The sequence below is a fragment of the Euprymna scolopes genome, chromosome 5, assembly GCF_053919585.1.
Source record: "Euprymna scolopes isolate OS-2025 chromosome 5, ASM5391958v1, whole genome shotgun sequence".
Classification (NCBI taxonomy): domain Eukaryota; kingdom Metazoa; phylum Mollusca; class Cephalopoda; order Sepiida; family Sepiolidae; genus Euprymna; species Euprymna scolopes.
In genome coordinates, this window is record NC_136486.1 from 58,525,803 (window position 1) to 58,549,160 (window position 23,358).

General features: G+C 32.8%; 1 protein-coding gene across 3 annotated transcripts in view; it reads right to left on the minus strand.

Annotated features, from left to right (window-relative positions):
- The window catches only part of LOC145276808 (methyl-CpG-binding domain protein 2-like), an 88,562-nt gene that overhangs the window by 52,991 nt on the left and 12,213 nt on the right, over positions 1 to 23,358 (minus strand). For 2 of the 3 annotated variants that reach the window (XM_080128127.1, XM_080128128.1), the window contains exon 2: positions 15,845 to 16,002. In XM_080128127.1, coding sequence (XP_079984253.1) covers positions 15,845 to 16,002 — 158 coding nt within the window. The remainder of the gene's footprint in view (positions 1 to 15,844; positions 16,003 to 23,358) is intronic. The other variant, XM_080128129.1, reaches the window with a different exon arrangement.

Genomic DNA, 23,358 nt, shown 5'->3' on the forward strand with positions numbered 1-23,358 from the left:
AAATGTTATGCTACAAAAACATTTAGCATCAGATTTGTTTTACCTTCTCGGTGTTTAAAAGTTTGGTATCATTCTCCTTTGAGGAATTTCATCATGAAATTTGAGGAACAATCAGAAAAAACATTAATCTCACTTATTGTTCAAGTATGAAATAAGTTGTTTTGTTGTCTTTATAATAAGGCAACAACACGGCTTGCATCAAACATTTTCTAAAAAATTTTCTTACATCAAATAATAAGTAAATTACTTTTTTATCCGTTCAAAGTAATCTTTCTGGGTTTATATTTTGGGACCAGTAGTTTTTAATTAGCCTCTTCCTCATAATTTCAAACACTTTTCAGGGAAAGTAAACAATTTAAGTAGTAGTGCAAATAATCATAAGCTAATCAGCAGCTGAAGTAGCAGTAGCTGTCAGCTGATAGTTTGAAATCAAGTTTTTATGAAACTTGTTTGAAAACATTGTGGTTTCTGGTTCTTTTATATAGTGGTTTCAAGAAATATTGGTTTTTCAAATATTTCTAACTTTCAAACTTTTAATTGTAATTACGATATTCTAGTTGAAAAAAAAAAAATTTTTTTAAAGCAATTATGTGTGAATACCCTCCTCCAAAAAGAAAGAACTTAATTGTAAAATAATAATTTAGAGTAGAGGGGGATGAATGTCAAATTTAATGCACAATGATCCTATTTCCTGGTCATTATTGCTTTTTAGAGTAATAAGTACTCTAAATTTTTTTGCTATTTGTTTAAATTTTAATAGTATATATATATAAGAAATTACACTAGCACTAACTCTAGGTCCAAGTGACAAGCCCACCTCTTAAAAGTATCCCTACACTGAAAAATCTCCTTTAACCCTACCACTAACCCTAAGTATCAATGATATCCATTCCTTCCTTGTTAGCTTAGATAAATACTTTTGCAGCTTTAGCAAAAGAACTACAATATCAGAGCATCTCCATTTATGCTGAACATCTACAGAATTCCAACATCAATATATTAAATATGAAGGAGTCCCACTGGAATTTCCACAGGTCCTGCTAGTATATATAATGCTAGCCAAGTTTTTTCAGCATGTTCATATGTGTTGCCCCCCCCCCCCGCCAAAAAAAAGAGGGGTGAGATCATGTGGAGAAGATAGGTGAGGTGATTTAGCAGAAAGTGTTAATCTACAATATTACCAAAGAAATCTTGCAGGATTTAGTATTAGGTTTGTTTCTTGTACATAAATTGCATTACAATTCAACTTTGAATTCTCTAACGTCTTTTTTTAATGCAAACATGAAATTTTGATGTGCATTTACTGGAGATTTTCAGTGCCATATTCAAATTCCTTGCATAAAAGTACATTTATATGGTAAATTTCATTACTTGTTTTAAACAACGATAACATTTTCACTGAAAATGTAGTCTAAAAAGTGACAAAACACGTGGAAAAAAAAAATTGTGAGAGGCACAAAAAGTAACTTCCTTATTTTTTACCATATTTAAAAACATTCTTACTGTCTTAATACGGAGCCAGTAAGGCAGTCATCATTTTTATCAATTATCAAAGTTACATAGACATGAGAACTACATACACACAGAAAATCTCACCAGTCACGTGACACATCAGTAAAGAGATGTACAGTAAGTCAGGGAGAAAGTAAGTAGAAAGTTCTAACGAGAAAGTGAACCCCCTTTAAAAGTCAAATTTTTTTTTATCAAAAGTTTTTTTTCTAATATGATAGTTAAGTCTAATCTATATATATAAAAGCAAAAATGTATGTATGTATGTTCACTTTTTGTGTATGTCCGCAAAAGGCGGCTTTCAGGCCATCGCTCATTTTTAAAACGTTTTATATCACGTCGAAATCATAATATCTACGAGTTACGAACGGGGGTCGCGTTTGTATTTAATTTGCCAGACTTTCAAAAGCTAAATATTCAACATTTTTCGATCGGCACGTGTAGATTCGCCTTTTTCGTATAATAAAAGCGAAACTAATACGAAGGTTGTTCAAAAGCAATCAGCTTTGATCAATGCGGCTTTTTCTTTATATCAGACAATTGCTATTCAATTTGGGCAATCCCCTTTCAATGGGGAGCTGGTTTCCGCCCTCCCATCATCTTGGGGAAGCCCAAATTGCCCCACAGTAAATGAAAGAACAGTTCCGCAGTGAAACAAAGTAAACAAACGCCAAAAAACTGCCCCGTCATCGTAACGCTCCCGCGATGACCTCAGTAAGCGCCCACCTGTCAATCAAACCTTCTTGACTTAACTCACTTTAATCGCTCTTACATTAACATTGTCGCCGTCGCGCAGGTGTTCAGGCTCAGTCTATAGGCTTCAAGGCTCCGGGTTCGAGCCCACATGCCACCAAACCCTCCATTTTTTTTTTTTTTTTTTTTTTTAAATCGCTATCGTGGTTTCTTTTTTGTTCTGATTTAACCCCCTCCCAAAACACACACCTAGAAATACCCGGGCAATGCTGGATACCCCTGCTAGTCTATTATATAAATCTCACCTGTGTTTAAATGTATGTATTATGTATGCCTATAACTTTCGACAGAGGCGAGGGATTTTCAAGATATTGGTATCGTTTTGAAGCTCGAATTTTCAGACGACATAAAAAAAATTTTCTAAAAACAGTAATTCCTTCACCCTCAACTGGGCACTTTTCTATAAGGAGGGGTCGTTTTCTTTGCTTTTTTCACCAATATTTTTCAAAGTCATCCCCTCTTTTAGATTAACTAGCCTTAATTTTAACCTTTGCCACTTCCAGTTTAGTGATGGATACAACAGCAAAGACGTCACATTTTTTTTCACGTTCTTTCCTTCACAGCACGGATTCTAGCCTGTCTACTACCCCCATTTTTTTTTTTTTTTTTGCTCAGCACACCTCCAAACATCTGGGCAACGCAGGTACCCAGGCTAGTCTGATAATTTTTTAAAAAGTGAAAAAAAAAAAAAAACGGGGGGGGGGGGGCACTTATACAGGTCATCCGCCAATATCAATCTATGCATGCCATGGAGATATTTTAATCATTTTCAAATTTCCATGTGTATTGCTGTTTACAGCTGCTGAATTTTGGGGGGAAACTTAGTTGAGGTCTAGTACCTAATTGGAGGTATCCGACCTTTTACGAAATGAAACTAATGACTCGTGTTTAGCAACTGTGTTCCAAAATTCATAATGATTGGCTAATTAGTTTCGTGAAATGCATTACATTATTGTTCATATCTAATGACTGATTAAACATTTTGTAAATGACTTCCAACTTTTCATTTTTGTTGCTCTTTCACTTGTGCCACTCACCAGAATAAAGCGGTCATCAACTAATCCCCTTCCTGTCTTAAGTTTACAACGCGACTTTGGGTCATCACCGTCAATGCAAAACACTTTAGAACACTTTGGATGACTGATGGCCAGCGACATGGCCATACTACCATACTAGTTGAGACATCAATGTGCAATATATGTGTGCAGACATGTTAAGCAAAACCAACATCCAGTCATTCTGAAGTTTCATTTTTGACCATGTTGCACGGCCATACAAGATTACAGGTAGGAAACGTATGCTGCCAAACTCAAACAATGGGATCCTAAGGTTTTGGAAACTTGAAAGCTACCTTAAAACTCCACGTAGCAAATATGCGTTGTCTTTTAGTTATTAGTTCACCAGTTAAATAGACGTGTTACTGTAGGTGTCAAAATGGTCTATCCTCAAATGCTTGTTGCCAGTTTAAATGATGTATTTGGGTCCTAATAATACAAAAAAAATAAATTTTTGAAAAATTAAGTGATTGGTGATTGCCTGCTCATTTTTGGGCAGTTGTGCAAAAAAAAAAAAAAAAAAAAAAAAAAAAAAAAAAAATTACCAAAACGAGCAATATCAATAAAAATGTCTACTTAATCATAAAAGAGGGTTATCAGTTGGTAGGTAATAAAAACTGATATACCAGCATAATTTTTCAACACTTAGGTGGTTTGAAATTTTTACAGGGCTAAAATATGGTAAAAAAATAGCCAAAATTTGCTAATAATTGCCTCAAATCAGTGAATGTGGGCATCAATAGGGTACTTAATTAGTCATTAGATATTTCAAATGACTTAAAAATTGTTAGATGAAGAACATTGATGTCAGTAAAATTCTTTAACAGTTTTGGGGATCAAAATTTGCCAAATGTCCCCATAGATACCCGGGTAGTAGTTGCAACAATTTCCAGCTGCAACAACTGATGGATAGTAAAGATCTAATGTGTAGGCACAGTTCTAAATTTTCTAACCCACGTAGTAGTTGTGACAATTCCCAGCAGCAACTATGGCTAGCAAAGATTTAATGTGCATTAATAGGATCCAAATACATCATTTAAACTGGTAGCAAGCATGATTTGAGGATAGCCGAATAAAAAAAAAAAAAAGAAAAAAAAAGGAGTTTCAAGCATGGGTTTCATTCATTGATTAATTCAGTTAGGGTAAAGATCAATTCCATAGTTATTGAAGACACCATTGTTGCAGTTGTTTGTAATAGAAAATTAGGTGTTAAAAAATTAACTAGCCTAAGGGTTAAAGAACTAAACTCCAGTTGGATCTTTATCCCTCTTTCTTGAGGTCATTTTTATCATGTCACAGCTTCCTTACACTTCCCCTGTGAACTGAACCAGTCACCTCAATTCTACATCTAACCAAAAAACTCATCCATTCTTTTAACATGACCATACCATTGAAGTCTCATTCTGCACACATCTTGCTGTCCAAATTTAATCCTCCTCTAAACCAGTGTGTAAAACTTGAACACATTTTGTCATTCTCATCTGAAGTTCTTGAGACACATAGAAAAGAGGCAATTTAAATTTAAAAGTAAATTTGGATGCTAAGACAAATACTTGGGATTGTAATAAAAAAAATGTTCAGAATGATTACTCCATCAATACTCTGAATAATCAGGAGGTTAAGGCTGGCAAATTACAATTCATACGTGAAAAAAAAAAAAAAATCCTCATCAGGTGCGCTTGAACACCAAATTACAACGCAATATTACGCAAATGAACAAATATTTTTCTTGTTTGAAATTTATAATTTAAAATAAATTTCGGAGTTAAACTCCATCTATATATATAGAAAAGACAATACGGCCACGCGCATTTGTGTATGTCCAGCAAAGGCTTTTTTCGCCGGACTTCTCGGAAGAGAGGGGGGGGGTACTATTTCTTAGAACTTTTTATATACTCCCTAAATCATAATATCTATGATTTGCGAAGGGATGTCATATCTACATTTATTTTGATAGACTTATGAAATTCACACTATTCCATTCTGTCATGTGTTGGTGTTTTTCGTATAAAACCGAAACTCAAAGCAAAGGCAGCTTTTCGGCCTTTCGTGCCAGGACGTCTTGAAAGCAACTAGCTTTGATCAATGCGAGGAAAACCCTTCATATCAAACAATTGATCTTCATTTGAGAGTTCCCTTTTTCGGGAGAGCTTAGTTTCCAACATCGTGGCGAAACAGCGAAACGTTCATTTCTTTCATTTCTGCACCTGTGTGAACTCATTCACTTAGCAAGTCCACTTTTTGATTGACATTGTTAAACTTGAACGCTGTTCACTTTCTATGTCTTCGTAGCATAGCGGTAAAATGTCACGTTTTCTTTCACTTTCTTTTCAGCCTTTGCGTCACGGGTTCGAGCCTGCCTGTCTTAAACTTTTTTTTTTTTTTTTTTTTTTTTAAAAAACACCCGAGCAACATTCGTCCTAGGTTCAAGCCTCCCTCCCTACTAACACTTTTTTTCACACCTCCAAACACCCGGGCAACGCCAGGTACCCCGCTAGTCTGTAGTATAAAGAGCAAAAATCTGTTTATATGTATGTATGTATATTTGCCTAGAACTTGACGGAGGCGGATTTTCACGAGATCTGTATCGTTTTGAAGGTTGACCCTTTAGATAACATATCAAAAAATTAGCCCAAAAACATTAATGCCTTCACCCTCAACTGGGCACTTTTCTACAGGGAGGGGTCACTTTTTCGCCGATATTTTTTTGAAAGTCATCGCCTCTTTGATTGTTTAACCTTAATTGAAACCCATGTCACTTCCGGTTTGGCGATGGGCACAACAGCAAAGTGTCACTTTTCCTCCTTCGCAATACAAGGTCGAGCCTGCCTTCCTACTACAATTTTTTTTCTCTCTCTCCAAACACCCGGGCAATGCTAGGCAACCAGGCTAGTCCTCAATATTTTGTACGCTTTTTTTTTAGCCATGTTGTAAATTTGGAGAAAGAAAAGTCAGTAAAAATCCACGCGTTGTCTCAACAGTTGTGTTTTGAAATGGCAGAACGGTGTGTTGGCTACGTAAGATTAACATCCGGGGTACGAGTTCCGTTATAGAAGCGTTGATTTAAGTTGAATAAAAAATACTATGTATCAGGTGCACTTGAAAGCCAAATCACAACGCAATATTACAAAATAAAATATTTTACTTGTTTGAAATTTATAATTTAAATATATTTCAAAGTCAAACTCCATCCTCTGTATTTTGTACGTTTTTTTTTTTTTCTTTCTTGCCATGTTGTAAAGTTGGCAAATTACAATTCAAACGTTGGGGGGAAAAAAAAAAAAAAAAAAAAAAGTTGCCAAAGGAGTAATGAATAATAAAACTATTCCTTTGTTTTTCAAAATCAAATTTACAAAGATGTTACAAAGCTGAAATATAGAATTTGCTGAGAAAAAATACAAGTCATGCAACAAAATTTTTCAAAAATAATTATATGTCAAAATTAGTAGAAAAAAATAAAGAGAATTTAATGATCAAGATTAAAAAAAAATTAAAAGAAAAGAGAAAAGGAATAGAGAAAAAGGGACCAAAGGAATAGGAAAAAAAAAAAGACAATATGGATGAAAGATGGATAAACTAAAATGAGACTCACAGCTATGAAAAAAAAAATAGAACAGATGGTGACAGAAAAGTGGAAGGATGAAAAGTCATGGAAACGAGTTAAAGAAAATTTAAAAAAGAGGGAGTGTATTGGGAGAGAAAGAACGAAAAAATTAGAATGCGAAAGTGTATAAAAAAAAAAAAAAGCAATAAGTGAAAAATAAAAAAAAGCTAATTTTTATTTTTTTTTTTTTTTGTAAAAAGCATCAGCAGTGAATGAAAGCTTATGGATATAGATATATAATTTTTTTATTTTTTTTTTTTTCAAGAGAAAAACAGCAGGTGTGCAGGCTGGGGCCATAGACAGAGAGAGGGTTGCATTTTGTGGGGGCCCACAAAGCACAGGTGAATATCCAAAACCAGTTTAGCAAAGTACTTCTTGTGTATAATATTGCTAAGAATTATACGAAGTCTTCTAACAGAAGGAAAAAAAAAAAAAAAAAAAAAAAAAAAAAAACAAATGGGGGAGGACTCTAGGTTTATTCCTGTTTGCAATGTCAAAAAATTGAGGAAATATTCAAAATTATTTGAATAAATATTCTTAGTCACCAAAACACTTTATTTTTCTCTAGTTTTCACTGCATTATAGAACATTAGAACCATATAATTAATCAGAATTTATGAAATATTTTATCGTAACCTCAATGGAAAGAGAAACTTGAAATGCAAAAAAATTAGCTTTTGCTATTGAACCTAACCTTAAAAAGTTCTACTCCAATTTGAAGAGTAGAAGACCATTGAATGAACAAAGCCTATTGCAAATGACATTCTATAAATAAAAAAATTAAATTCTTAATTGTTAAAATTTTAGGTACTTTTAGTTTAATCAAGACATTAAAAAAATGAAAATATCAAAAAAGGTTATATTGTACATATCCGTTTGGGACTGAAGATCTTCGAAAGAAAATTTCACTTAATTTGATAGAGATATATATTTTTTTTTAATGTAGAAAAAAAATGTATGACAGCATGTTGAAGGTAGCCTTCTTTGAATTTTTTAACACACCATGGGGAGATAACTCAGTTTAAAGCACTGACAGCCTTTCCTAAAAATCGAACCTTTTGTTCGGTATCATAAGAATGAAATTAAGACAACTGCATCTCCAAACTCCATAAGTTTATAAAATCAAACTTTAATCAAATCTATAAAATTTGAACTAACAAAGCAAGAAACAATTCACAAGAAAGGAGAAAATATGTGATGTGGCAGAGGAACAGCAATATCCTTGCAATGGATGAATATGGTCAGAAATCTGACCAAGAATACATATGACCCAACATAGAGAAAATGGATTAGCAAATAAACATTAGAAAAAAAAAATTATCCAATTGAAATTACCATATACTAATTGTTAAAATATTCAGTCAGATAAAGTTAAAAATATAGAAATATCGTTTAAACTAATCAAAAACCTCAATGTTAAATAAAAAATAAATATAAATTCAAAAAATAATCTTTTTTCAGAAAAAAAATTCATACAGGTTGTGACAAACAAAAAGACAAAAGTATTTTGTTAAATAATACAAAGCAATTAACCAGCAGATCAATCTGAACCTTTAATCTCACAACTATGAATATTCAAGTTATTACACTGATTGTTTACCAGGCTTTCATTTAAGAAATTCACAAAAATATGCAAGAAACAAAGATAGGAGACAATAACCAGACAAGTCAAACTGCAGCAGACAAACAAATGAAATTATCAAAATTTCATTCTTGTAAATTTAGATTCAAAATTTAATTACGAAAGAAAAAGTATAAACTTCAAAAAGTAGTTGTCCAACTGTCAATCATTTAAGGATAATTAAAAGACAGAAAAATGTCCGAAAGTAAAGTTAAATTCAATGGCAAAACTAATTTGGAATAAGAAAAAGTGTTTTAGTGCAAAATTGTTAATTGAAGTAAAATGCAGATACATTATAAAGAGTAATATATGTAAAGATAGAATACACATTCTCATAAAATAAATGATTGTGGATACAGAATGTATGGAGGACAAAATAGAGAAAAGATTGACTGGTTTTATTCAGATCAATGAATGACTTCAGAAAAAGATTTTCTGATGATATTCGCTGATCCAACAAAACCGTTAACTTTTCCATTCTCTTTCATACATCTATATTAGCTTACCTAGCCGTCATTGTAATATATTTACTTGCACTTTTGTTTTGTCTTTTTTTTTTGTTTTAATTCCAAAAAAATACTTTGTCCAGATCGGAATGATTTTCATAGGGACATCTATTTTGTTCATACAAACTACTGCTATTTAAATGAAAAAAAAAAAAAAAAAAAAGTTTCTTTTTCCAAGGGAAGTAACTCTAAAGGAATACAATGTTTTTTTTTTTTTTTTTTTTTTTTTTATATATGGCAATATTTGAAAATAATTCTGGCCTGGATAAAGTATTTTTTGGAACAAATGGAATCATTTTTTTTTTTAACATGCACTAATCAAGAAAAAATTAAAAAACATCAATCCAATATTGATTTTGTAGCAAGAACGTTATCAATGACAAAGAAACCAGAGACTGACTTTACATATTTGATAAAAATAAAATAGTATATGGCACATATAAGCATGCTAAAGTTCCATGTTACTGGTTCTGAGTAAATTGGTTTACTAGATATACACAGTCAAATATAGATAGGTAATTATCTGAAAGCATTGTAGTAGATATGTTTAATACAGCAAGGCATACAGAAGAAACCATATCTAGATTTAAAAGAATATTAAGTTTATTGCAGTCAAACATTTAGTTCTAAAAAAAGACAGCAAGATTGAATCTTCGGACTATGTATACCATATAAAATTATACTTTATTATATCTGCTCTCTCTCTCTCTCATATATATATAATATATATATATAGATAGATAGAGAGAGAGAGCGCATCAAATACCTTTGCATGGTAAATCCAAGGAGAGCTCAATGCAAATATAAACATTGATAACTCAGAAAATCATGACATTTGTTTGTTTTTTTTTACTTTATTTTAACCACACACATATTTCTTCAGACTAGATACAAAATTGAATCAGAATTTTCATGAAATTAAAAATTTATTACTTCAAAGATTTTTTCTCTCCCCCACCCTGTGCCACACACAGTGCATACAAGATGTAAATGTATTAAGTGTCCATAAGTAAAATATATTTTCAATCAAAAAATGAATACGATAAAGTCATCTGGGAATGGCATAACTGATTTTACAAGTATACCATTTGTTTCAGATTTGAAATCTCCACATAGCTCACATTCATAACACCAAGTCTTCATATTCTATGAGCAATGTTTCTGACAAAGGTAAAAAAATTGCTGTCTTAAACTGTCAATCTACCCATCTCATTAACCCTTATCTGGTAGTTCGTTTTGTTTCCACTTAAAAAAAAAAAAAAAAAAAAAAAAAAAAAAAAAAAAAATGGTTAAAAACTCAGCTGATGTAGGCAGCTGGAGAAACTGATGGCAAATACTTATTCCACACTTTCCTATCCATATACCCATAAAGTTGAGTTTTGGTCTAACAGATATTAAAAGCCTACTTCTATTTAGAAATTAAAACGAACTCCTTAATATACTCAGTTATGGATATGTAAGTGACTACAACTTGCATATTTCTTTAAAATCAAGCATTAATTATTTTTATGGTTTCTTATTAGATGATTGGTTCTATTTCATCATTATGCTGAACTTTATGCATAGTTTCTACGTTCTGCACAATTGCATAGAATTTAAGATGAAAAGGTTCTAGCACACGGAAATTGTGTGTGCGTGTACGCAAAAAGTCTACCAATTTTCTCTGAATATTTGGCCTACAGAATTGAATTTATATATATATATATATATATATATATATATATATATATATATAGGTATTTGACCCTGCAGCACACTTAACTTGGTTTTTAGCCAATAAAAACAAGGGGGCAAAATTGAAAACAAAACAATTGACCTTGGCAGGGCAAGTCAAATAAAACATTACGCCTGCCGTTTCTTTTACACATGCTCAAAATTAAACATTCATAGCTCAAAGTCGGTTAATTTTTAACCTTTCATATCCATCTTTCCATATCTCAGATGATAACGATGCTGGAGAGATAAATAACCAAAGCTGGAGCGCTAAACGTTCTCGTTTTGATTCTAGCGGATGGTACCCAAGTCATATTTTTTATAACTTGAAATCATTACTATATATATTGGATAATAATCAATAGAGAATTGACTATAAAGAAATCTGCATGAATTGAAGTATATATAAAGCATGCATATTCTATGATCAGGCAATGCCAGGCAGCCTACTAGTATTACATTTCAGTAATAAATTACAAGCTCTTAATAGGGTACTACTCTCTAATCACTGTCTACTAATGGCTACTTGTCAGAAGCTTGCTATCTCTTCAAGTTAATGTCGGATATCCATGTGCATGTAGATGGCTCTTCCATCCAGCTATACTTTCCGATGTGGCAGGGGAACTTGCCAGTATTTGTTGGTTCTAACTAGACACTATTTTACACCTTTGAATGTTAAACCACTTACAGATTTACATGCCAGTCAACAGATATTAAAATACTTGGGTGGTCCGAGTGGCAGTGCATCCTCATAAAATCGTTGGTCTTCTCTAACTAACTTCACATGGTTCACCAAGCCAGCTTTATATAAAGAAATCTGCCACAGTGTACATTTCAGTTCATGTTGAAAGTGGTCAAAAACTGCAGATTCATCCTGCTTTCGAAGAGCACACATACAAAAGTGATAATCTTCCCAAAACCTTGAAAACATTTTCTATTTATATTCAAGTGACGACTAAACTTCACTGTGGGGGTGGGGATATAAAATAGATGGCTGTATTGGCTTCTAGTGATATTTGAGCTTTAAATTTTTTTTTACAAACTATGTAATGTTGGATATGGGGGTTTGTAACTTACGAAAACCATATCTATAGTTAAACTATTATGATGTATCCACATGTTACAGCAATATTGAAATTTCAACGAAATTAGAATTTATACTCTAACAAACGAAGCTTTGTATAAACATAACATAGAAAACAGACACTGTCAATCTAAATAGTTTGAACAATGTATTAAATCAGAACAGCATCAAATTGATTAAAGACTTATTGTTTACAACTACGAATATTTGATTCGTTTGGAAGACTGGACTAAACAGAATCTAAAAAAATGCTATATAATCAACAGATGTTTGGATAACAAAAGAAAAAATACCGGGAAGGGCGAGAGAAACTGAAAGAGAAAGATGCTCCTCAGGAGATTTTCATTTACCGACCCCTTTCAGATAATGAAGGGATAAAATAAAATAAGTATTTTCTTAGAACATGGAAAACAGAAATAACTGGGTTAAGTGTGGCTGTTGAAGAAATAGGAAAAGGACAGATTTAAAAAATAAAAGCAACACACAAGACTAATAAAAAAAAAAATAAAATAAAAGTTTTTAAACTACATTCATAAATACCTTTGAATCTACTTCTGATTTAATTTATTTTTAAATTAATGACTTGAATTAAACAAGTTATTCCCAAGTCCTAACTAAGTATAGAAGATACATAAAACAAGGCCCTATTGATGATCATCCCCACAAAGAGATGGTACTCAACACTTTGGAAATAGTAGACCATTCCAGTTACCTAGAAGATATGCCGAGTGCAAGTGGTAGGTGTGAATCCTGTACAACCGCAAGTGTGAAGGCTGCCTGGGAAAAATTTCCTCGTAACATAAGCTGTTCCTTTACATCTAAGGTAAATTGTATAGCAGCCATGTTAGGAGTATCATGTTATATAGCAGTGAATGCAGCGCTCTCACCTAATCCTCTCACCTGCCTGCAGCAGAATGATACATAATTAGCGAAATCTAATCAAACCAAACAAAAGGTCAGAGGATGTTTTAAAAGCGTTATGTTTACCCTATATAGAGGTTATTTTAACGATGAACTGGTTACACTTGTATGGTTATCCAGAAGGATGAACATTCTACAAACTGTTGCAAAAAGCATGGAGGTCTTGAATCGCAGTAATGTTAGACAGCCAACGAAAACTGAACCAATTAGAGAAAACAGTGAATCCTTTGATTGACAGAAGTATTGGAGAGTGAGCTTACAAAAATATTTTTTAAAAATATCCCATTTCTGGACAAGGGAGAAAGTGGTTAAATGAACAGATTTTTTCTTTTCATAAAAAAATAAAAAAAAAAATTATGATACACAAAACTTATTACTTCCTGTAACCTTGATTTTCTAAATTGGTTCACAAATTAAAAAGTTATTCACTCTCCACTCTGATAACAATTTTTTTCATCTTTGTTTAAAACCCAATAAAGTTTGTATTAATGCTTACTAGACCTACTGTGACTCACTGGGTCAGTATTTGTTATTTAGAGTCGTAGAAAAGTTTCCCCTCACTCACAGATCTAAACAATAAATTATCAAAAGATATGGAGATGAGCAAAGTGAAAACTAGAGTCAAAAAAAAAAAAAAAAAAAAAAAAAATGTACAAAAGAAATTAAAATAAATTTACTTTGTAAACACGACACGGTTCCGATACATTTTGGAATTATAGTCTTCTCTATTTTCTAATTTTCATTTAAAACCAAATTCCATCATGCAATTATAGATGAAGTGTGCAGTGATAAGCAAGGTGATAACAATGGTTATTAAATGTTTTAGTAGAATACTTGAGGACCTGTGACTAAGGATTGGCGAGTTCCTAAAATCTGACTCATAAGAATACTAAAAGTTAAACTTTTTAATCTCTTCAGAATCAACAGACTGAATATTGGAAAGACTTCAAATAAGGAGTTAGATAGTTTGGAATTCTAGGAGTTAGTAATAAAACCTGACTCTGCAACCTGGTCACAATCACTACGATTTTTATTCCACTTTTTCATTAAAAATTTTTTTAGGTTTATCAGGGTATTGTCGTCAAGGGAGTACTCGTGCTCAGAGTTCGTCAGTACTTGCTATTGAAATATTTTAGGAAGATCTCCATTCTAGTAATAATAGAAGCTATCAAGTTCATGAAAAAATAAAATTTCAAATACTACATGGAAAATATAGCCAGAGAACCACATGCAAGATATCTAAATTATGCTCAAGATATGGTTAAAATCCTAAAATGATCTCAGTTGGAGTCTTTAAAATAGCAGGTGAATGTCTGGCATCTAACAGGAGGCACCCTCCAACAAAATAAAAAAAATGAAAACAATTTGTGAATAATTAAGTTATTACTTTTACATTATCCTAATAAATATAGAAATCACCTATTATTTTGCTATCTAATTTTCATGTGTTCACGGGGTTGTATAAACACTATGTAAATCAGCTGAAGAGTTATTAAATGGTCACAGTGACATTGGAAAATGAATCAACACAGTTGAAGGGCAATAAAAATGCAAAAACTGCTCAAGCAAATAGGCAAGTTGTTCAGTTAATTACAATTTACAAAAAATTTGAACAAAGTCTATTTCAAACATAACTCAATCCCAGAATTAAATATTTTAGCATGTATGGAAAGTAGAAAATGGACTGAGTTTACCTTCAGCCTTGTAACTTCCCTTGTTTTGTCCTTTTGTTCTCACATTTCATGAGGTTTCTGACAAACTGGGAAGAATTGATGTTTTCTGAGTTTAGAATCTATCCATATATCATTGACTAGTTTGTTTTTTTTACCTTGAAGTGGTATTTATTTTAGCTACTTAGATCAAGTGACTGGAGCGATTTCCATTATAAATTCAAAAAAAAAAAAAATTTTTTAATGCATTTTGGGTTATGAAAATATATAGGAAAACAAAGATCAAGTTGAACAAATGTTAGTTAACTACACTTTAGTATAATACATAAATATATATGAAAGGAGTCATGGTAACTCTTGGGAAAATTCCAGTTTGCCTACAATGAAGATTAAAAAAAAATTATCCAAATTGAGAAAAATGCCACCTTTTCACAAATGTATAAAAACTACCAATGTTGTAAAGCCGGTGTTGGATTTTTTTAAAAATCCAACCCAGATTACTAAATATTGGACTTTCAAATAAAGAGTCAGAGCTGAAGTTTGATTTCAGCTCTTGCAACTCTGAAAACTACACTAGTTTTTCCCCCCAGAAGCATAAAATCTAACAATAGTTGTAGTTAAGGAGTGTTAACATTACACAAGGAGCAACGTTCACAGGGGAAGACAACTCATACTAATAATCTAAGATTTGCTCAAATGTTTTAACCAGTACTTGTAAATCTGATGCTACTATAATTGATTGGTTGTTTTTTATTTTTATAGCAAATAAACCCCTTTTGGTTATTTAAAAACATTGTCAAACTATTCATTGTATGTTTACTTTAACACAAGTAGACAATTTTGTATTTTAAAAAGGTGCCAAGTAACCATAACTCATTTAACAATAACAATTTGTAACGTGTGCGTAATATTACATTCATTTTTGTTTTTCTCATTACCAATTTGGACTTTGTCACCAATCTATTTGGTGCAAAAGTCAGTAATAGAATTATGCTAATCTGTAGCAAATATAGTTGCATTTCAGAAAGGATTGTGCTATTTTTTATGGAGGTGGAGGGGGGCATTGTGTATTTTGAAAAGATGGAATGAAAGTACCAAATAATTAACATGCTAATACAAAATTTTCAGAGTGTATTTGTAGCCAAAGATAAAGTTTATATTTGTTTGCTTTTTCATTGAGTAGATTGAGAAAAGATATAAGTAAAAAAGGTTAAAGAAAGTATAAAGTTAAGGAAAAAAGAGGGAGAAATGAAAAAAAAAAAAATGAAGTGGGAGGGGGAGAGAAAAAGAAAAGGTAAAAAGAGAGAAAGCAGAAGTGAACGCAAAGCCAGAATCTTTAACAGCCACACTTTATTCCTCAAATATGGCAACCCTCAACCCTGTAAACCCCAAGAGAGTATTCACAAACCTCGTGCAAAGTCAAAACTTGATCCCTTAGGACGCTTACTTTTCCGTAAAGCGCTATGAATAATCCGTCCAGTTCGGAAGTCAAAGGCACTTAAATCGATGACATCTCCTATGTGTCGGGCCAGCTGTGGTTTGCTGCGAATTTTCTTTCCATCCGGACTAATGAAAAGAAATAAAAATTAAAGATTTTTTTAAATATAAATAGTTGAGCCTGTGGAATTTACATTTTTCACAATTGGTAATATACAAATAGAAGTAGGGTCATAGAGCAAAAGTAGCAAAATAAAAAAACAAAAAATAAATAAAAATGTCCAACAAATTTAAATATAATAAAATAATACTTGATGAAAATATGTCTCAAAAATATTTAAATATTTTAATGGATTAATGTATTATTAGTTGCAGAAAATATGTACTTTTGTTTATATGTACAGGCTGAACCTTACATTATATAAAGTTGTAATTCGGCCGGTGTATTAATACACAGGCAGTAAGCAGACCATGCTCGCTGGAATCCTGCAGATTTCTTCCCACAGCTGGATGCACATCAATTACAAATCAGTTCCAAAGTAGATTTCCCCAAGGCAAGACATTCCTCCTATCCTGTTCTCATCTGGCATCAGAAGCGCACAGGTGAGATACAACTCCAGAATAGCATACCCATTTTATAACAAAAGCTGGTCTAACTTGTAACCTTATGTTGCAACAATCTCTTCAAATAAAGTTGATCAATATTTTAGTGGAGATGCTTGGTGTTTTTCATGGAAGATGGCAACCTTTCTTATTCAATTTGTCAGATGCATCCAGACATGGCCAACTCTACAAAGTGATTTTACTCATCCTATATACACCAAACTAACTGTACCCCCCCCCATCAAAATTTTGAATTACTCGGATATTCTGGATATAATCATCAAGACTGTTTCAATCTATGTAATCTCCAACTTTCTGCAGGAACATCCTTATGAACTCTGTACTCCAAGAGTCAAACTCCTGAACCTATTAGGAATTTTGAAATAATCTCATTATGACTAAACAATGAAAACAATCTACCAACTGATTGATGAGTTCAATTTAAAATTACAGATTTCCAAGTTCTAAAAGATGCATCAATACAAGATCAGAGATAACAGTGGCTAAAATATTCTTAAAATAACCAAGATGTGAACACTAGTCCAAAACTCAATCCTAATTTCAGAAAATCCGAAACAAGTGGTGTTTTTATGTCACAGTGTTTGGTTGGCTTGGGGGGGGGGGGGGGTCATCACATTCAAGGGAACTGCAGAAAGCATTCTCGGAAACTCCTTTCTGTGGATGAATTCCCATTGTGAAGAGTTTGAATTCCCAGTCAGGAACTCGTAAAAGAAATTACCGATTTGCCTCAAGTTCTGTCACGGACTTTATCATAACCTTTACACCAACATAGATACTCACTATTGTTCCAAATAGTTTTTTTTTTGCCTCAGTCAAAGATGGGCGACTTGAAGAGGCCATTAACAGCCCTAACGGAATGTAAAGGTGCATTGCTTATGCAACTACAAATCGAATTGAGAAATCCATTCAAAGCTAAGTGTTCTAGCTTTGAAAATTTCATATCTTCAAGGGTCTTTCATCTGGATTTTCTTCACAGTATAACTTTCTATTAGACAGAAAAGTATTCAAATTCCTTTCAATTTTTCAATGACCATAACCGATTGTGCAGGTTTTTACATTTTTGAAAAACTACAAATAATTATTTAAAAGCAATATATTTATAAAATTGTGAAAATAAACATTTATTAGAAATAAATAAAATGAACTCATTTTTTCCCCCGTCGGATTTTGACATTAATAGGATTAAAAATCAAGATATTTCATGCAAATATAATATGCACAAACGGCAGAACAATATCTGAGGTGTGTTATAGACTTATTATTTCTCAAATTCCTCGATAATCTTAGATTTCTATACTTTTTCTGCTGAGAAGTCACGGCCAAAATCGGTTAAGATCAATGGAAGTGGTAAAATATTTTCTCTCTAATAAATTCCTCCTCCCCCTGCCACCACTTAACACCGTTTGGAGATCGTTCACAAGGAACAGTTGAGAAGAGAACACCGGTTTGGCTTCGTAGTTCTTTCATGTGAAGTTATTTAAAATCACTAAACTAAGCTGCAGTTCTGTGGCGTAGTTGTTAGCGTGCTGGACAATTCACATTATATTTTCACATTCGCGCCGACCTACCGTAGTCTTTTTTTTTTTTTTTTTTTTTTTCTCCTAAACAACTGGAATGGACTTTTCTTGGTGGCCGAACTGTTAACGTTGCAGATGTTTTTGTTTTTTTTTGTTTTTTTTCACACTTTATTTTCCTACTTTTACTCATGACTCCGGGTTTGATCCTTCCTACTTACCTACCATAACATTTTTTAAAACTCTCCCCCCCCCCGTCCCGGAAACAAACACTCGGGTAACGCCGGGTATCCCCGCTAGTTAGAAATAAAATAAAACTATTTGCCATATATAAGTAAATAAACATAAATATTACATTTAACGACAAAACTGAAAAGAAGCAAGTCGGGTTTTCATGGACCTTTTGCCTCCGTATTTCTAACCTCCTTTTCATATTAGTGAAAGACGAGAAAAATTAACATCAAAAACGAGAATTGTAACTGACAATCGAAACAAATAGTAAAAAGAAATTCAATTATTTTTAATTTTAAATACAAATATTTCTTATTGCTTTAATTTTGAATAAAATTAAAGTGTTGTATAATTAAAAAAAAAAAATTTATTTACACTTTCAAATGTTGAATAATTTCACATGTAATTACAAAAAACTGAATTTATGTTTAATTAACAAAAAATGATTTAATTTTATTTCCACTTGTGCTTTATTTCTTTAATTTCAACTAATTTCAAGTTTGAATGAAAAAATATACATAAAATAAAGTAATTTTTAAAATTGTAAATTTCACTAACTTTGTACACCCACTTCCAAAAATTAAATACAAAAATAAAGTGATTTTTATATCACAAACTGCTTTAGCAATTTCCAGGACTGACTCCATATACCCCTGCTGTTCGTGCATTCAATTTTTGTGAGTGTTAAAGTATTTTTTTTTTTTTTTTTTTTTTTTTTTTAAGTAATTACACATAGGTTTAGTTTTTTTTTTTCGGTACTTAGAAGTCAAAAAGCAAGAAAAAATTTTTTTTTTAAATACGCACACACAAATTAGATTACAGGTTAGTGAATCTAGTGGTTTCAAGTCTTATAAAATAGAAGGAAATATTCATAAAAGATAATCCCAGCCAAATAAAATTGCTCAATATACTAGACAGGGCAAATAAAATTAGTTTATATGTTCAAATTTTATTTAAGAATCACTTAAGATATTTATTGTTTGAACCAAACAATACAGTTTAAATTAATGTCTTTAATCCATGGATTTTCAATGCAAGTACATCTCAGGAAAATTTCTAGCAAAAAAAGGGACAGAGAAAGGGAATGAGTGTTAAAAGTCCCTTAAAGGCATGTCATCTTAATATTTTCTCTATATGCTATTTAGCAAAATATTAGTATTTTGCTAGAATTTTTCCTTTGAACGAGGGATGATAATCATTCAGTTGTCGCATTGTTACACTTTTTGGTTTTCAGAACTGAAAGGTACAAACAGTTTATTATTACAAGTTAATTTCACAATTATAGTTGCAAACATTTTTGGGAGGGGAGGGGCTGTACAATGCACACCTCCGATATTTTTTTTTCAGTCTTTTTTAATTTTTTCAACAGATTAATTGGACACTAATCTACCAGATTATCAGTAAAAAAAAATAAATAAAATTTAAAAAAAAAAAGTCAATATTTAAAGATGTTTAGAGGGTGCTCAGTTTTACGACAATGGTCTAGTAAATCGATCACCCATTTTGGAACCAGTCGATGTTTGAAGGGAAAACTGGCAACCCTGTTCACCCGTTCTTCACAAAAAATAAAGTGGATAATATATTACACACACACAAATTTTCATATATTTCTTACAAGTTATGGTGATGCAGAGAAGAAAAAAAATATCAACTCTAAATCCACTCCAATTAGTTTGATTTTTAAGGGTATTCGGGTCTGCTTTGAACGAATATCACATTTAAAATTGTCACAGATAAGTAGTTTTTAAAAGATTTTAACAAGTTATAGTACAATGAATATCTTTTGGATCTCAGATGAAAATCTTCACTCAATTGCAATCAGAGAATCACCTTCACAAGTTCTAGTTAAGAGCCCCCTTAAAACCAAGACCATTCTGGATTTTGGGAACGATTGCGAATTTTATCCAAGGCAATGATGGTCTTAAGGAAGTCCACTTGTTTAAACATCTATCCTTTAGAACTTTGTTACACCTGATAGTGTTACAAAACCGCAAATCACCAATTCAATCCAATCAACTGGGAATGATCCAGCTGTTGATTGAGGGCAGGGCGCCATCATGTTCATCTCCCTTTGCAGAAAACCATGTTCGGTTGTGCCCAATATGCAATACTCAAGATCTAGACATGATTGAGTGCGATTCAGGTAACAAATGATACCATTTTCAATGTGTCAGCATTAATGAGGTACCTTCAGGACAAGGGAAATAGTTCTGCCGCCACGAGTGTGCACTAAAAAAAATAAATAAAAAATAACAGGTTGGTTGGTTGTTTTACAGCATATCAACCCTTTTCGAGTTATTTAATGCCGAATTCAAAGATTTTGAAGAAAAATTTTTTTAATAGAATATATTTGTTGTTTTCACGTCGGTTTCTATTCAACCCATAGTTGGGACCCTAACAGGTACTACCACTCCGGGTCAGAGTGAACCTGGGAGCAATGGTAATTAAAGGGTGGCTCCACACTCCCCAAAGCCCACAAGCTGGGGCCTCACCAGTGGATATAGTTTAAGGTCATATCCAGGACCCCCATTGAGGGACTTTTACCCTCTGCAAAGGGGCAATCGGCGTATTCTAATGCCCCACCGACAGGGCCAAAAATAACAGGTAGACAGCCTTTTACTTGCATAAAACTGCAATTTGCAGTGGAGTGTTTATAAGGGATGAAAGCGGGTACCATGTTCCTTAAACGGTGAATTTCATTATTCTTTTTTCTAAGCTTCATTAATTTTTTTTCTCTTCAATTTTTTTTTTTTCCTGTTTTGTTTTGTTGGAAATGCATGAAAAAAAAATAAAATAAAAAAAATATTAAAAAAAAAAAAATGAAGTTAGGAATGATATGTACATTTTGTGAGCTTCTAGCTTTGATGTTTACACATCAACATACAAAATCAAAATGCATAAACACATTTGTACACATATCGTCTGTGCATACACTACCCTAAATAAAAACAAATATTTTGACCCAATCAGAAAACTTTCTGAATTTATTTGAAAAGGTCTGAGAGCTGTCTAAACCCTTTTAAAGCCAGATTTTTCTTCAATAAACTAGTGAAACAGAATTGATCCGAATCTGTGTCACTGGAGCCCTACTCTGATTACCCATTTGTGCAACATTTTCTTCCACTCACACAAATACTAACGAACACAGACAACTCAGTGACTTCTGTCAAACCTTATTAATGGAAATATTCTCAAACTTTATCACTAAAATAGTTTCTAATATGAAAAACAAAACATTAACTCTTATAAACAGCTTTCAATGAATTATAATTGAATTAAGCAGAGAAGTTTCAAATACGATTTTCCTGACCCTTGAAACTCACGGCTCTTAATTGATCCAGACTTCCTATAACGTCTCAGTTAATGAATCGCCTTGTTTTTACAAGAACTTTAAAAATATGCATGAACATTGTTTTCCTATTGCGGTAAGCCTTCCATCTTAAGCATATATAAATTATCTCTTGTCACTGTAACCCTGGTTACAGAGAAAGCCTGATATAAGACAGTATCTTTGGTTCCAAATTAGAGACCTCTCTCTTCGTCCATCCATTCTTGCAAAGAGTTTTTTTTGAATGACAGTGTGATGTAAATCATTCAAACAGAGGTGAGTTATAGAGAGTGAGTGAGTGAAGTTCAAAGACTTCATCTTGAACGGTCTGTAGGAGACACCCTCTACCTTATGATTTTGGTGTGTGGCTAAGAGTAGCGCCACTCGCTTTTGCCGACTTTGCTTGCCATCGCATTTATCTGGACAGCATTTTCGCTGTCTGTCGAGTCAGAAGTTTGTTAATTTTGCCACTGAAAACTGTTTGCTTGCAATCATTACGATAACCATTTCTGAACAGTTGAGGCTCATCGATGATGTCAAAGCGGGAATCGGGTTATCAACAGCAGCAAAAATTAAAGAAAAACGATCTCAGATCTTGCATGAAAATGAATGGAAACACTAATCGCAAACGAAAGCGCTAATCCGTGCATAAGGACCTTAACAAAGCACTTACACAAGGCTTTATGCAAGCATGTGCTCATGGAGCTACCGTCACCGATCACGTCATTAGGCAGAAAGCATCACAACTGGCCGTAAATATTGAAGTTGATTTTGAACCGAGCAAGCCAATAACATTTTATTTTTAAAATTTCACGGCGAATCAATGTCAGCAGATCAGTTTTGTCATCGAACGCGTGAGAAATGCTTTGCCGCAACTTTTTTGTGGATATGATCCGAAAGATGTCTGGAACTGTGATAAAACGGGACTTTTCTACAAAGCCATGCCGTCTGGATCTTTGCGATTTGCTGGCGACAGTCAAATGAGACCAAAGTTAATAAAGACACTCACGATGCTTCAATTCACAAACATGGACAGCAGTGAAAAGCAAGCTGTAGTTGTTAAGTCAGCAAAACCATGCTGCTTTAAAAATGTCAAAACTGCCATTTTCTTACTTTGCTAGTTGTAAAGCCTGGATGACTAGTCAACTGTTTACTGACATTATGAAAAGACTTGATCAAAAAAATGATTGCTCAAAATTGAAAGATTATTCTGTTTATGGATAATGCAACTTATAACTTACTGCCGAGTACAAATCTGTCAAACATCAAATTGTCGCTCATGCCATCAAACACAACCATAAGTCTCATTCAACCTTTGAAAAGGCATCATTTGTTCAAAGCGTATTATCGTGAGGAACTTGTTTGGATGCAAATCACAGCAATCGATGCTACACCACCAGTGCCGTTGTCCGAAGTGGCCAAGCAGATCACCGTTTTGAAAGTCATGCATATGAGATGAGCACTTTTCATGGTTAAACCGTCAACAATTCAAAACGGTTTTAAAAAAGGCCAGCTTTGTCATTGAATCACAGGCTAGTGGAAGAAGTATTCGACAAAAATGATAAAGTTTCTCCAACATTGGGCATGGAGCAAACATTTTGATGAGTTTATCAGCTTCAACGATAGTACATAATGTTATACAGAACACGGACATCACACGTGGTATAAAACTGGATGATCAAGATTTTGACGAAGATGTTGAAAGCGCAAGTTCTGAAGTGTCTGAAAGTGAAAAACCAGTGCCAAATTCTCTGGCTGCATTGAATGCCCTTAAAACTGACAGCCTAC